Here is a 15,830-nt window from a genome sequence, read left to right as displayed (position 1 = left end):
TTCACCCCTTTCCCACCTCCCCCTGTAGTTTACTGCACACCTATTAAACGCCTGGAGCTGTGCTGGGTGCAGAGGACACTTCCTCTGAGGGTGCAAAGTCCCTGTGTCCTCAGGGACTTCAAGGAGGTGCCCCCTCCCCCGGGACCAACATCCCCCAAGACAAGTCCTTTTGGTTTCAAAAATCTATTCTTTGAGGGAGCCTGGGTGGCTCAGTTGGTCGGTTAAGCATCCAACTTTGGCTCAGGTCATGATCTCACCATTTGTGAGTTCGAGCCCCGCGCGGGGCTCTGTGCTGACAGCTCAGAGCCTGGAGCCTGCCTCGGATTCTGTGTCTCCCTCTCTCTCTGCCCCTCCCCAGCTGGTGCTCTGTCTCTGTCTCTCAAAAATAAATAAAAAACACATTAGGAAAAAAAATTTTTTTAATCTATTCTTTGAAAGCCCCTGACCCTGGAGTGGCTTCATTCCTTCCGAGGACAGACATAGGGGAATGACCAAGCCCTGTCTCTGGTTCAAACTACTCAGTGCCAGAGAAGCTGGCCTGGGTTCACTTTCCTGCCTCTCCTCTCCCTGGCCATGACAAGAGGCTTCACCTGTCAGAGCCTCAGTTTCCCCATCTGTGAAAGGTCGTAATGGCACCCCCACCACAGAGTTGTGAGTGGGAATATTGCACACGCCGGGAATCTAAACGATCATGACTCAAACCCCAGCACCACCACACCCCCTTGCTGTGGGACAGTAGGCAGGTTACTTGATCTCTCTGTGCATCAGAACAGAGGCATTGGGTTGTGAGGAGGGAGACCATTCTGTACAGAAACCCCCTCATCAATGATGATCCACTCAGCACACTCACAACAGCCGCCACAAAGTGGGCACCAAGGACAGAAATCCCAGTGAGTCAGAGCCCCCTGTGCCCACTGATACCCTCAGGCTGGGGATGACCCCGGTGGCTGCTAACGTCTCACAAAGACACACAAGAAATCACACATTTCAACTGTTTTATTTGCTTTCTGGGGTGTCAAGATTGGGGTGTCCCAGAGCCCAGCCCCCAGCAAAGTCCGACAGACCCCTCCCCAGCCAGGGGTCCCAGCCAGGAGGGTTTCGGACAAGGCACTCACAGGAACTCTGGGGGTCAGGGAGAAGCCACCCTGAGGGTGCAGGGGCCAGGCCCACCTTGGGGGACAGAAAACGCAGTTACCTTCGGTGGGAAAGGTTTTTCCGAAAGAGAGACACAGGATGAGAGAGAAACCTGAGATGTTAACGGAGCCCCAGAAACATGCCAGGTACCCCTAGGGCAGGCAAAAGCCAAGTCTGCTTCCCAAGATCCCGATGTAGCTTCCTTGGCATCTGGGGATGCCACACGCCCGGGAAGCACAGAGCCCAATTCCAAACTGGCTTTCTCTGTGATTTCCTGGAGACAAAGTGTGTCAGTCACAAAAGTCACTCGCTCCAGACCCCACCTCTGCAAGTGGCTCCGGTGACCCTGGCCTGGGCCCTGGGGTCCAGAGCCTGGGGTTACTTCTCTCTTTCTCATCTCGTCCCCTTTCTCTGTGCCCCGTGTTCATTAGAGAGGCAGGCACTTCTGTGGGTCTCCAGGCAGCTGAAAGGAAGGCTTGGTGAGGAGAGAGAAGGGGAGAAATGGGTTTGGCAGGAGGAGCAGCTCAGGGCTGGAACAGGTCCCCCAGAGACCTGGGAGCCCGCGACACTCAGCTTGTGACAACCGCCCATGAACCGGAGGACAGAGTCTCTTAGCAGAAATGTTCAGCATCCACCCGAGATGTGGATGGCAGCAAATGGCCTCCCAGCCCAAAGAGCCATGCTGCCATGGGTGTGAGGGGGTCCGTGGCCTTTAATGTGCCTCCTCACCACAAAAATAGAGATGTTCTCCCTCCCAGCCAGCAGGCCCAGGCCCTTTTGAGGCACTTGTGCCTGGAGAAGGGAAATGCACTGTGGGATATAAAAACAAAAGCCCTTTTCGGCTTCCCGGAGTCAATGGATACAGTGGGGGATCCGTGGCCACGAGGAGCCACCTGGCAACGCGGTGGCCTGCCTCCGCCTGTATGACCACCAACGTCCCCACACCCGCTGCAGGCTCACGCGTGCGCTTTCGAGGGTCTCGGGGTGGAGGCTGGGGCCATGGAGAAGAATGGGGCTTTGTCCCACTCTCCCCAGAGGGGACTTTTGGGTTTAAACACTCCAAGGGGTGGAGAGGTCAAAGGTCAACAGTCTAGACAGTGGCAGCAGAAAAGAGGCTGGTGGGGTGGGCGGATTTCCAGGAGCAGCTCCCCTCCCTGGCCCAGTCGCCCTCGGGGGACACAGGCATGCGGGCGCGCGCACGCACACACACACACACACACACACACACACCCCAGCGGGCCTGGCTTCCTGGCAGAAACTTCTAAGGCAACAAAAAGGCATCCTGAATCTACTCTTCCAGCCATCCCCCTGAGCAGGCCCTTTCTGTTCCAGAAGTCACTGTGCCAGTAAAGAGCAAGGCAGCTGAAAACTCTTTGCCTTGCTGAAACTATTGCAATCTGACATTTCCCCCAAAGACCTGGCACCACCTGGGAAGCCATGACCTCCGTCCCCCCCACCTGGCCCTGACCTCTGTCCCCCACCTGGCCCTGTCTCTCCCAGCGGCCAAGGGACCTTTGGCTGTTCCTTGACCAGACCAGGCGGGCCAGGTGGTGCAAACCCAGGCCACCGACTCAAATTCCTGCTTCTTGCCACCTTTCCTTCTCTCCAACCACGCCTTCTTGTTTCTTTTTCAAGCTACACCCTCAAGTACATACCACTGACCTTCTTTTTGGTGAGGAAGGCGGAGCCAAAGGGGCTGAGAGAAGAAGAAAGGTATGAGGTGCAGAGGCTCTGGCACCTTAAAGGACATGCCGTCACCAGACACCCAGATGACTGTTGCTGTCCCCATCCCCCACCTCGGCACCCCGCCATGGGGGCCCAGGGAGAGGCGCCTCCCCACTGACCCTACCAGATTCCCCCAACAGCCTTCCCACCACATCCTTCTGCCCATCTTTCTGCCACTAACACCTGCTGCACCCACCTCTCAGCATCTCCCCTCCACACGCGGCTAAGCCACTTCACAGAGCCATCCCCCTGCCCCATTCTGCGTGCCCCCCTCCCCCTGAGCCTCCGCAAATGATGAGGGAGGAAGAACGGGGCTTGGTCCTCCCTTCTCACACAAGGACATTTTAGTCCAAGGCCCGATAAATGCGGACAGACACGCCGCGGAGGGAACAGGTGAGTCTGCCCCAAACTGGGCGATCCAAGAGTTGGCAGCAAGTGGGTGAAAGGTCCAATGGCTGATTAAATAAGAATGAGCGAAATGCTCTGCATCGTGGACAAGGAGAGGATTCCAGCTGGACTGGATGAGAAAATCTAAAACCATTGCCGGAACACAAAAATGACATACGTACACTCAACAATGATCGGACAGTAAGTTGTACCTCTAACTTTCTGAATCACGTGGTGCTTCACACAGAGAGGCAAAATGAAGACAAAAGAAGGATGGAAATGCGGAGTTTGGGGATGGTGCGTCTGGGTTCCAGTGGGTATCCAGCTAAGCACAGACGTGGCTCATCTCCAGGAATGCCCCACCCCTTCCCTCCCCATCTTGCCTGGATTCATTTCCTCCTCCGACACCTGCGGATCGGACCTTTGGGGAACCGAGCTAACCCCATGAGCCTCGAGCTCCCCATATTCAGAAGCGCCGCAATTTCTGCTCACAGAATCCCACGCTGCAGATTTCTCGGGACACTACAAACTCAGACTGGGGACGCGAAAGGGACATTTCTGGTAGAAGGCAGGCGGGCATGGAGAAAGAGTCCCAATCATTTCAACCTGCCAGCCATAGTCCACACCCATTGCCAAGTGCCGGCCCCAAGTCACCCACTCCTCTCCACTCCCCCATCCAGAGGAAACCCAGGACTCCGAACATGCATTTAACTCGGAAACCCATCAACCCGGTTTCCCAGCGACACAGCAGCTCAGCAGAGGCAGGACCTCCCCTGGCCATCGGAACAAGAGGGGAAGAAGGTGAAGGTTGAAGAAAACAAAACAAAACAAAACAAAGCAAAACCCTCATCTGTTTTCAAAAGAACTGCATGCTGGGAAACACCGACACGATCCAACACGGCATCAGATTCCAGCACACCTCACACTTAGGGGCATGATAAAACCACACGGTCCCCCAAAGTAGTAGATCCCTTCCCGAATGGGTGTTTTCCTCAGTTGGCTTCCTGACTGCTGTGGTCGTTCTCTCCCTCTGACCGGTAATCAAGGTCCAGCTGGGTGGCGTTACTCTCATCCCCGGCTGGCAAGTTCAAAGCTGCCAGGGAGTGAGATCAAAATTTACTCCTGAGTCCTGGGCGCGGCTCCAAATCCATCTACACAAAAGCCCCCTGGCCGCTTCGCCACCCTCGTGCTCAAACACGCCAGCACACATGGAGTTCGGCAAACTCCGGCCCCCAGGCCCCATTCTGCCCCCACCGCCACGAGGAGAGCAGTAAGCTGGTCCCCAGCACCAAGTCCACAAAAATCCAGGCCAGATGCGGGGTGGGTTTGCAGCTGCTATAAATGTTTACACATTAAAAAAAAAAAAAAAAACAACAGTCATGTGCATGTCAAAATGACAAGGTCTGCTTTCCACCGGCAGCCCCGCTCCAGAGTAAGAGAGACAGAGAGAGAGAGAGAGAGAGAGAGAGAGAGAGGAGAAAGAAAGAAAAAAAAGCCCCTGCCATATCCCAAGGCAGCCCTTTCCAGGGCTGTCCAGGCTGTTGGGACATGAATCAGGGCAAAGACATTTCAAGGAGTTTTTAAGTTTGGGAAAAACCAGTCATGGACGGGGGGAACACCGGAATCCCTTCACCGGAGACTTAGGCAGGTGAACAGGGGGCCCCAGCTGCGGGATCAAAGAGCAGAGATCCACTCGGCCAGGATTCCCCGTGGAGATCGGGACCCACGGGCTTCCCGGCCATTGTGGCGGTGTCCCCTAAAGCAAAAGGCGATAGAGGAAAAATCTTCAGCCACCCCTTGCCAATCGACCAGCCCTTTTGCGGAGAAAAAGGAAGAGGTGTGTAAGTCGGAATATTGATCCAAATCAGATCCCCAGCTGTCAGGCGTATCCTCCTTGGCCAGGCCCCAGAAGGCAGATGTCCCTCCCAGGGTCCCTAGTGGGACGAGGTCTCGGGAGGCCTAAGAGGCTCTCAGTGTTTGTGGCGACAGTTGATTTTGCCTTCTGACTGCTCCAGGACGTCCAGCATCTCCTCGATGATGGCCCGCAGCGCCCTGCCCAGCTGGTCTGCGTTGTACGGCTTGCCCAGCGGGGGCACGTGAACGAAGGCTGAGCGGCCATGACTCTGGTACAGAGAGGTGTAGTAGGTGAAATCGCAGAGGTACCTACGTTGCAGGGCATGGCGGTGGGGGGGGTGGCAGAGGGAGACCAAAACAGGGTCAGAGAGTCAGTACACAGACTAACAAGACAGCCTCCATCCAGATCTACCGTAAGACCCCCAACCTCGCCAGAAAGCCACAGGATGGAACACCGACTGCTTCACCCTCCCCAGGCTGGCAAAAACGAAAAACCCCGATAACCTCGTGTGCTGGTGCGTATGTGAGGAAGGAGGCAGTATGAGATGCTACCAGTGGCGATGCAAATTGCTCCAGGGGGAAAATTGGGCAGGCTAGTATATCACAAATGCCTAGACTTCGTGACATATTATTTCTGGTTTTTGGAATCTAGCTCCAGAAGCCATTGGCATGAGGGCACAGGAAAGACCAACAAGGCATTTGCTGCATTGTTAAGTAGAAAAGTCGAGAAATGGGAAGTAACCTGCCCCGGTCTGAATATCCAGCCTCAAATTCACTATTGAAGCCCCTAACTCCCGATGTGATAGTCTTAAGAGGTGGGGCCTTTGGGACGTGAAAGCCCCTCGTGAATGGGGTTAGGGCCCTTATAAAAGAGACCCCAGAGAGCTAGCTCCCTCCTCCTGCCGCAGCACGAAGGGGGCTGCAGCCCAGAGGGAGGTCTTCATTAGAACAGGACCGGACCGGTGCCTTGATCTTCAACTTCCCAGCCTCCAAAAGTGTAAGCAATTACTTTCTGTTGTTTATAAGCCGCCCAGTATGTGGTATTTGGTTGTAGCAGCCCAAACAAGCCAGGGCGCCATCTAAACGTCCGCTGACTGAAGAGCGGCTTAATGAATCGGCTCATCCACACAAGGGAATACTATGCAGCCATCTACAAGGCACACGGTGGATCCAGAGGGAAACGGAGAATCCACCAAGACCCGCGCCGCGTGCCCACGAGTGAAACCGACGAAGGGACAGCTCAAGAACATACACATCACGTAACCCCAGCCGCATAAAAGCAAAACAAAATAGGACAAAAGCCTAAACTGGAGGACCAAGTGTTCACGTACCCTCACGTACCCTGAACAACATGGCTTTGAACTGCAAGGGTCCCCTTACACAAGGGTTTTTTTTCCAGTAAGCCCAGTGCCGTAAATGCATTTTCTTTTCCTTATGGTTTTCTTTTGTGGTTGTTGTTTGTTTTCACTTTAATTCCGGTTAGTTAACGTACAGTGTGATACTAGTTTTAGGTGTACGATATAGTGATTCAACAGTTGCAGACAACCCCTGGTGCTCGTCGTGACAAGTGCCCTCGCTGCTCCCCATCACCGACCTCACCCACCCCCACCCCTCCCCTCTGGGCACCACTGGGGTGTTCTCTGTAGTTAAGAGTCTGTTTCTCGGTTTGCCTCTCTCTCTCTCTGTTTTTTTCCCCTTTGCTCATTCGTTTCTTAAATTCCACATATGAGTGCAATCACACGGGATTTGTCTTTCTCTGACTGGTTTATCTTGCTGAGCATTATACTCTCTAGCTCCATCCGTGGAGTTGCAAAGGGCAATATTTCATTCTTTTATGGCTGAATAATATCCCAGTGTGTGTGTGTGTGTGTGTGTGTGTGTGTATCATATCTTCTTTCTCCACTCATCAATCAGTGGACACTTGGGTTAGCTCCCATTTCCTTATGATTAAAAAAAATTTTTTTTTTAACATTTACTTATTTTTGAGAGACAGAAAGAGGCATAGCACGACCGGGGGAGGGGGAGAGAGAGAGAGATACAGAATCGGAAGCAGGCTCCAGGCTCTGAGCTGTTTGTTGGCACAGAGCCCGATGCGGGGCTCGAACTCACGAACTGCAAGACCGTGACCTGAGTTGAAGTTGGATGCTCAACCGACTGAGCCACCCAGGCGCCCCTGATTTTTTTTTTTTTTAATGTAAGCTCTATACTCAACGTGGGGGCCTAATCCCACTACCCCGAGATCAAGAGTCACACAGTCTACTGACTGAGCCAGCCTGGAGCCCCTCCTTATGAATTTCTTAATAACATTTTCTTTTCTCTAACTTACTTTATTGTAAGAAAACAGCACACACACACACACACACACACACACACATAACATACAAAACGTGTGTTAATCAACTGTTTATGTTATCAGTAAGGCTTCTGGTCAACAGTGATCTAACAGTAGTAAAGTTTGGCAGAGGTGAGGGGAGTCAAATGTTATGCAAATTTTGTATGCAGGGGGGTGATCAGCAGCCCTACCCCCATGTTGTTCAAGGGTTACCCGTCTACGGAAAGGTGTCGGTGCATAGGAAGTTTTACAATTTAAGTCTCAGCTTTAACAGAGGGATCGCTAGGGAGAAGGAGAGAGGGCAAGAGAATTTTTCCCAGTGGGAACACATGAGAATATAGTCTGGAATTATCTGTGCCATTTGGAATTAGTTTTAAAAACAGAATGATGGGGGCGTCTGGGTGGCTCAGGCAGTTAAGCGTCTGACTCTTGGTTTTGGCTCAGGTCGTGATCTCAAGCAAGGTTCGTGAGTTCGAGCCCCGCATCGGGCTCTGCGCTGACAGCATGGAGCCTGCTCTGGATTCTCTGTGTCCCTCTCCTTCTGCCCCTCCCCTGCTCGCTCTCTATCTCTCTCTCAAAATAAGTAAATCGATAAACATTAAAAAAAATAAAAACAGAACGGTGGTGAATGCGGTTACTCCATTCAGTCTACTGAATCTGCCACCTGCTGCCTTTGGGCTGGAGAAGTGTACAGAGTGTTGAGAAATGGAGACACCTGGTGCTGAGAGGGCGTTGAACAGAGGGGACATAATTTGGTCCAGGAGATTGCAGAGGCCACCCCCCCCCCTCCAAGGAGGCAACGTGCTGGAGCTAAAACCTGAAAGACACCTTATCAGAGGGAGGTGAGATCTGCATATGAGGGCAGAGGCCATATCACGTGCAAAGGCCCTGAGGCTAGAGTGAGCGTGCTGTGTTTGAGGAACTGGAGGAGGCTGGCTTGTGTGGCTGGCATGCAGTGGGGGACAGAAGAATGAAGGCAGATGAAAGTGGAGAGGTGGGCAGGGGCCAGACCACACAGAACCTATGGATGGTGGTGGAGACAGCTTGGATTTTATTCTAGGTGCCGTGAGAGCTGCAGGAGGGATTAAGCAAGGAAGGGAACACCATCAGACTTAAATTTATAAAAGAGCTTGTAAGAGGCTGAAGAGTTTCTTCCCAGACTGTATGTTCACCCAGAACCTCATACGGATATAGGGGTTTTGCAGATATAATTAGCTAATATGAAATCATACTGGCCTCAGGTAGGTCCTATATCCCATGACTGATGTCCTCATGAAAAGGTCATGTAAATACACACACAGGGAAGAAGGCCATGTAGAGACGGAGGCAAAGATCGGGGCGATGTGGCCACAAGCCAAGGAACCCCAAGGGTTACCTGCAGACCAAAAACCGGGAGAGAGGCAGGGAACAGATTCCCCTTCAGGGCCTCCAGAAGGAGCAAACGTTGCCAACACCTTGATTTTGGACCTCTAGCCTCCAGAACTGGGAGACAATACATTTTTGTTGTCCTAAGCTACCAAGGTGATGGTTTTTGTTACAACAGCCACAGAAAACACAAACAGAAACCAACCGCTTGGAGGAAGAGGACCCTCAGGGCCGGGGCAGAGGTGGAGGGAGGGACACCAGGGAGGCGGCCGGGGCAGCAGCGTCCAGGTGGCAGATGCTAGCACCCAGAGCAGGGGAGAGGTGGGCAGATCCACACATAATGAGTCCCAGAAGCAGAATCCGTGGCACCTGTTATGTGCACGTACTTAGCTCTGAGCCTCGTGAACGGCGAGTGCTCAGCCCACAGAGGCCAAAGTCAACGCACTCGGCTTGTTCAACGCCAGCCTGGGCCGGTGGAGGAGGGAAACCGCTGCTCGCGATCACCCCAAGGTGCCCTACCTGCCGGCATCTTGGGAGATGGTCACTGACACATCCAGGCCCAGCGTGGTGACCCTCTTACACACAGCATCCATGTCGATGATGGAGTCAATGCTTTCGGGCCCGTCCTCCACGCAGCACTGGGAGCCGGGGCAGAAGCGGCAGTTGTCCAGCCCCTTGTAGCCCTTGTTATGCCCGCACTTCTCCAGTGTGACCGCGGTCGCCATGCCCGACACCCCCACATGCACCACGAGCTGCAGACAGATGGGCAGGGCCATGAGACTGGGGGTCCCCCCACCCCAGGTGCAGGAGAGGACAGCATCCTCTCGGGGCTCTGCCTGGAGTTACGTCGTTTCTGGCCTCTTGCTGCTGGAATACACCACACAGTCGGCCCCACACAAAGGTATAGGCCAAGCGAAACACGCAAGGCTGTAAAACATGCAAGGGTGTTCATTGCAACTGTGTTAATACAATCAAATACCAGAAACAACCTCCTTAGCCGTTAGTAGGGGGTTGGCTGGATACGTTACGGAGTTAACATGCCAAAAGCAGTTCTATACAGGATGACCTTCAAGACATATTGCCAAATGCAAAAAACATGGTGTAACTTTCAGGGATCGAAGCGAAAGAGGTAATAACCTGTCAACGATCACGTCAGGGTTTTGCATAAAAATTGAAAAAAAGTATCAAAGCACTAGAATAATAATAGGAGGGCAGTCATGTCAATTACTAAAATCTACCCAGCCGTTAACGTGATATAAGGGAGGATTTCTAATGACCTACATAATAAAATGCTCACAACAAAATATTTATAACAAGCAGGACACCAGATTAAGTACAGTCGAATTTCAACTATTACTTATTATTTGTGTATATGCTTACACCCAGAGAGGGCACTGTAAGAAAAGATATAAACATTTATTTTTTTTTTTTATTTTTTAAACTTTTAAAATGTTTATTCCTGAAAGAGAGAGAGAGAAAGGGCATGAGCAGGGGAGGGGCAGAGAGAGAGGGAGAGACATAGAATCTGAAGCAGGCTCCGGGCTCTGAGCCGTCAGCACAGAGCCCGACGCGGGGCTCGAACCCACGAACCACGAGATCATGACCTGAGCCCACTTAAAATATAGGCTGATGATGGTGAGCTCGAGCCCTGCTTCAGGTAAAACAGAAGACTTGCTTCGGGTGAGTCTCACTTCTCTGTCTCTCTCCAACCCCCTCCCGTCTCCTTCTCTCTGCCCTCTCAAAAAATAAAATAATAAAATAATAAAATAAAAATAAAATATAGGCTGATGCACAGCTGTCCCATACAGCAGCCAGGGCTAGTGAGCACAAAATGTGGCTCCTACAAATTTGAGATGTTTAATCGGTGCAGAACACACACCAGATTTCGGAGACTGGGCACAAACAAGAATGTAAAATGCCTCATTAATAACTTTTAGTTGGGGCTCCTGGGTGGCTCAGTCCGTTAAGCGTCTGACTTCTGCACAGGTCATGATCTCACAGTTTGTAAGTTTGAGCCCCGCGTCGGGGTCTGTGCTGACAGCTCAGAGCCTGGAGCCTGTTTTAGATTCTGTGTCTCCCTCTCTCTCTGCCTCTTCCCCCCTCATGTTCTGTCTTTCAAAAATGAATAAATAAACAAAAAATTTAATTAAAAAAATTATAACTTTCTAAAAGTTGATTACAGGTTGAGAGGATAATATTTTAGACACATGGGGTTACGTTGAAGACATGATTAAAATTAATTTCACCTATTTCTTTTTATATCTTTTTTAAAATCTTTTAAAATGTTTTTCTTTATTTTTTTTATTTTTTTTTTTATTTTTTTTTTTTTAACGTTTATTTATTTTTGAGACACAGAGAGACAGAGCATGAGCAGGGGAGGGGCAGAGAGAGAGGGAGACACAGAATCCGAAGCAGGCTCCAGGCTCTGAGCCATCAGCTCAGAGCCCATTGTGGGGCTCGAACTCACGGACCGCGAGATCGTGACCTGAGCCGAAGTCGGACGCTCAACTGACTGAGCCACCCAGGCGCCCCTGTTCTTATATCTTTTTTTTTTTTTTTAATTTTTTTTTTTCAACGTTTTTTATTTATTTTTGGGACAGAGAGAGACAGAGCATGAACGGGGGAGGGGCAGAGAGAGAGGGAGACACAGAATCGGAAACAGGCTCCAGGTTCCGAGCCATCAGCCCAGAGCCCGACGCGGGGCTCGAACTCACGGACCGCGAGATCGTGACCTGGCTGAAGTCGGACGCTTAACCGACTGCGCCACCCAGGCGCCCCTGTTCTTATATCTTTTAAGTGTGGCTAGTGGAAGATGTAAAGTGTCCAGCAGAAGGGAGTGATGATGTCTAATGGGCCATAATGCTGGAGAATCTAACTCTTTGGAGTCACAAGGTTAGTTGATTCACTACCGGATGCCCCACATCTGGCACTGTCCTATCTGGAGTTCCATAAATTGAATATTGGTGAATGTGAAAACAAAGCAGCAGCTGTTGTATAATGAGCTGCAAGGTGATACCCCCCGCATGCAAAAAAAAAAAAAAAAAAAAAAAAGAAAAGAAAAAAAAAACCCCGTCCTAATTGCCTGGAAATCGCGACTGTGACCTCATTTGGAAAAAGGGTCTTTATCGATGTAAGTGAGTAAAGGGTCTCTTGACGAGATCTTCCTGGATTATCTGGGTGGGCCGCAAATCCAATGACAAATGTCCGTAAAAGAGACACGTGAAGAAAAGCCAGAGACAGAGAGGAGGAGAAGCCCACGTGACCACAGAGGGAGAAGCTGGAAGAGACCCCAAATGACCCTCCCCTGAGAGAGAGTATAGCTGCTGAGGCCTTGACTTTGGATTTCTGTGCCTCCAGAAACGTGAGACTACATTTCTGTGGTCCGAAGTTTACGGCCAATTCTTACAGCAGCCGCAGGAGCCCAGTCCACGCAGGTTGTTGAAACAGCACATGCGTGTGCACAGTAACATACATGCACACGCGTGTGTGCAGATACGTGTGTGAGTGATAAAATGGCAATAATCATGGTGCCACTTAACTAGGCAGGGGTGATTCTCTATGGTCGGAAAAATTTTTCAAAACATGTTCATGCTTTAGGGTATTTTTATTTGTTTAACTAGAAAAAGGCAGGACTGCACAGAAAAAGCAGAAGAGGGATGCCCGGGTGGCTCAGTCGGTTAAAGCGTCCGACTTCGGCTCAGGTCACGATCTCTCGGTCCGTGAGTTCGAGCCCCGCGTCGGGCTCTGTGCTGACCGCTCAGAGCCTGGAGCCCGTTTCAGATTCTGTGTCTCCCCCTCTCTCTGCCCCTCCCCCCGCTCATGCTCTGTCTCTCTCTCTCTCTCTCTCAAAAATAAATAAACATTTAAAAAATTTTTTAAAGAAAAAGCAGAAGAAAATGTCTATTGACAGAACCTTTGGTCACGTCTCACTAAGCCTCCAGGTCCCCCTCTCACAAGGGACAAAGTCCACTTGAGACTCGACAGGAGGGCTCATTAGGAAGGAAGATTCCACTGGTCGGCCCTGGAAAATCTGCAAGGCAGGCTAGTGTGGGAAGCTGGGTGGGGCGCCCACGGGCGACCAGTTACCTCACTTATCAGAGACACCACCCAGGTAACTTCCCAGGCAACTTCCACTCCTGACCCCTTGGAGTCACATGTGTCTGTGGTGGGAGAGTGTGGCTCCTTCTTGTCTGGCCTCCATTACACCACATCACAGCTCCCTCCCATACTCATGGTCCCCTTGTGGAACCCCCTTTCAAGAGGTTCGGAGAGAGGGGAGACCACCCACTGGCCACCAGAGGAGGCATGTGACCAGGCTTCACGAATCAGAGCGCTCCTCCCTCCAACCCCCAGCCATAGTGATTGGCTCAGGGACTGGCAGGGGACCCCGGTGGCCAGTGAGAATCAGCCATGGACTCTGGGCAATTATCAAAAGGAAAGATGTTTTCTTTCCGCTGAGGGGCTGAGTCGGTAGGGTATCGGCCAGCAGCCACCTACCTTTGCCAGAGCAAAAGCGAGGCACAAAGCAAAGCCGAAGGGCCAAGAGGGATGGCTGATAACACTGGGCGAGTGCCTGGATCAAGCTATACCTGAAGCTTACAAGCATTTGTGCTTAAGCTGAGTTAAGGTGTGCTTTGACTGTCACCTGTAACTAAATGGGTCGTGAGTGACACAGAACTCCAGAGGGATGGAGCCAGGCTCTGTGGGGTCGCAGATGTTTGCACTCCTCCCTCGCATCCACGGGTAACCCGGGAAAGTGTGGCCCTTTGGGGGACAAGGCCATGGGCATCGGCCATGTGATTGAAGCAGGAACAAAGCCACACAAATCATCCACGTGCGGGGTGCCCACCTGCAGGTCCTGATGAGGAAGCACCTGCCTTCGCCCCACTCACCTGTGGGCTGTGCTTCTCCCACAGGGCAGGGATGAGCCTCTGGACCGTCTTGTACTCGACTGGAATCTCATACACATGTAGGTCCACGCTGTCACCAAGCCCTAGCTTCTCCAGCTCCTGGAAGGGAGACGAGAGGGAGTGTTGTGGCATTGGGTGAGGGCTGCAGGGTTAATGCGTTCCCAGGGGGTAAACTGATCCGTCTTCAGAAAGCAGGTGGGGCTCCAGACTCAGTGTGCAGAGTGGAAGGAAAGGTGTGCACGCTGGCCCAGCCCCAAAGCTCCTCCCTCGATCCCCTCCCCGCTCCCTCTTCTCAAACTCTCTCTGCATCTCCATGGGCAGCTGCGGCCTTTGAAGCTGGGCGCCTGGGTTTGAACCCTGTGTGATCTTGGGCAACTTACTTAACCTCTCTGAGCCTGTTTCCTCATCCATAAAATGGGGGTAAAAAAGTAGTTTTTTCACAAGGCAGCTGTAAGAATTAAACGAACGCATACACGCTAATAGTTCCAAGAAATGCTCGGCACATCGTATGTGCTCAGATAATGTCGGCTCCCATTACGACTATTGTCTTTGTTATTTGTTATTATACTTTCCGCTTCATTATACCTGATAAGAATTATTTATAGACTTGACGCATGCCACACATAGCAGGATCTCGGTTCACGTCCACAGGTGGACCCAACCCCTTAGGGACCCTCTAACAATCTCCAGCATGAGGTGGCTTAAAAACATCATGAGGGGCGCCCGGGGGGCCTAGTCGGTTAAGCGTCCAACTCTTGATTTCGACTCAGGTCATGATCTCACGTTCGTGGGTTCGAGCCCCGCATCGGGCTCTGGGCTGACAGCGCAGAGCCTGGAGCCTGCTTCCGATTCTGTCTCCCCCTCTCCGCCCCTCCGCTGCTTGTGCTCTCTCTCTTTCTCTCTCAAAGAACAAAGAAACATTAAAAAAAATTTTTTTTTTAACTGATACTCTGAATAATGAATAATGACCACTGCAGGATCGTTTCCTATCATTCTCAGATCGCGTGCAGTGGTTGGAAAACGCTACCACTGGTGGATGTGGGGTCCCAGACAAAGCCTTTTTTGCGTGCACTTGGCTTCGCCGAATTAATTCATTGCGGGCGAGTTCTTGCATCCCCTGACATGGCTTCGAGGCTACTTTATCTGGTTGCCTTGACCTTGCTATCCACGCTGTCCCAACTCCACGCTCATTTGACCGCAGTTGCTGGAGAGCATCCAACACCTGGAAACGAAGGTCCCTTCTCACCGACAGAGAATTCCCAACTGCCCCCCCCCCAAGAGGGTGCGTCAAGGTCACCTGGAGACAACGACACCAAGGGGGTGGGGGGCATGGTGTACTTGTATGGGAAATCTCATTTAAGTTTATTTTATTCATTTTGAGAGAGAGAGAGAGAGAGAGAGAGAAGACAGCAGAGGGGCAGAGAGAGAGGGAGAGAGGGAGAGGCAGAGAATCCAAAGCAGGCTCCGCACTAATAGCATGGAAACCGACATGGGGCTCAAACTCACAAACCGTGAGATCACGACCTGAGCTGAAATCAAGAGTCGGACGCTTAACTGACTGAGCCACTTGGGTGCCCCAAATCATTGGGTCTTCTTTTTTTTTTCTTTTTTTTTTTTTAAATTTTGAGAGAGAGAGAGAGAGAGAGAGAGAGCGCGCGCATGCGCGCGCGCAAGTGGGGGAGGGGCAGAGAGGATCTGGGTAGCTGATCCCTCACTGCCCAACGCGGGACTCAAACTCCCAAATGGTGAGATCATGACCTGAACCAAAGTTGGACACTCAACTGACTGAGCCACCCAGGCGCCCCCCCCATGTGGGGAGAGTCTTAAACTCCAGCACGGGGGACTGAGACCCCATCCCTGTCACCAAGCCCAGTGATCAGAAAGAACCTCCCCACCCCCACCCCCGAAGAAGTCCCAGGGCCAGACAGAGGGCAGATGTGCTCGCTCAACACTGGTGCACAGGTGGAGGGCAGGCCGCTGCTGGGGCAGGTGGTTGCGAGGTGAGGGGGTGACATTTTGGGTGAAATCCATTTCAAAACATTTCACATATCCTTAAGAGAAACTTGGCAGCATATTTCATTTCTCTTATTATAATTTTTTTCTCTCGGTCATTAGTATTTTTA

General features: G+C 51.6%; 1 protein-coding gene across 2 annotated transcripts in view; it reads right to left on the bottom strand.

The window, feature by feature from the left end:
• Window positions 1-978: 978 nt before the first annotated feature.
• The window catches only part of PGPEP1 (pyroglutamyl-peptidase I), a 30,452-nt gene continuing 15,600 nt past the window's right edge, over window positions 979-15,830 (bottom strand). The window contains exons 3-5 of one of the 2 annotated variants that reach the window (XM_047095045.1): window positions 13,690-13,806; window positions 9,317-9,549; window positions 979-5,409 (exon numbers count right to left, since the gene is read on the bottom strand). In XM_047095045.1, coding sequence (XP_046951001.1) covers window positions 5,217-5,409; window positions 9,317-9,549; window positions 13,690-13,806 — 543 coding nt within the window. In that variant the 3' untranslated portion in view covers window positions 979-5,216. Of the gene's footprint in view, window positions 5,410-9,316; window positions 9,550-13,646; window positions 13,807-15,830 lie in introns of those variants that run through there. The other variant, XM_047095046.1, reaches the window with a different exon arrangement.

Source organism: Lynx rufus, unplaced genomic scaffold (genome assembly GCF_022079265.1).
Source record: "Lynx rufus isolate CCGP_SWC_20201006 ecotype Redwood Valley unplaced genomic scaffold, mLynRuf1.p SCAF_4, whole genome shotgun sequence".
NCBI classification, from domain to species: domain Eukaryota; kingdom Metazoa; phylum Chordata; class Mammalia; order Carnivora; family Felidae; genus Lynx; species Lynx rufus.
Note: the sequence above shows the minus strand (reverse complement) of the source record. Positions and strands in the feature narration are given on the sequence as shown.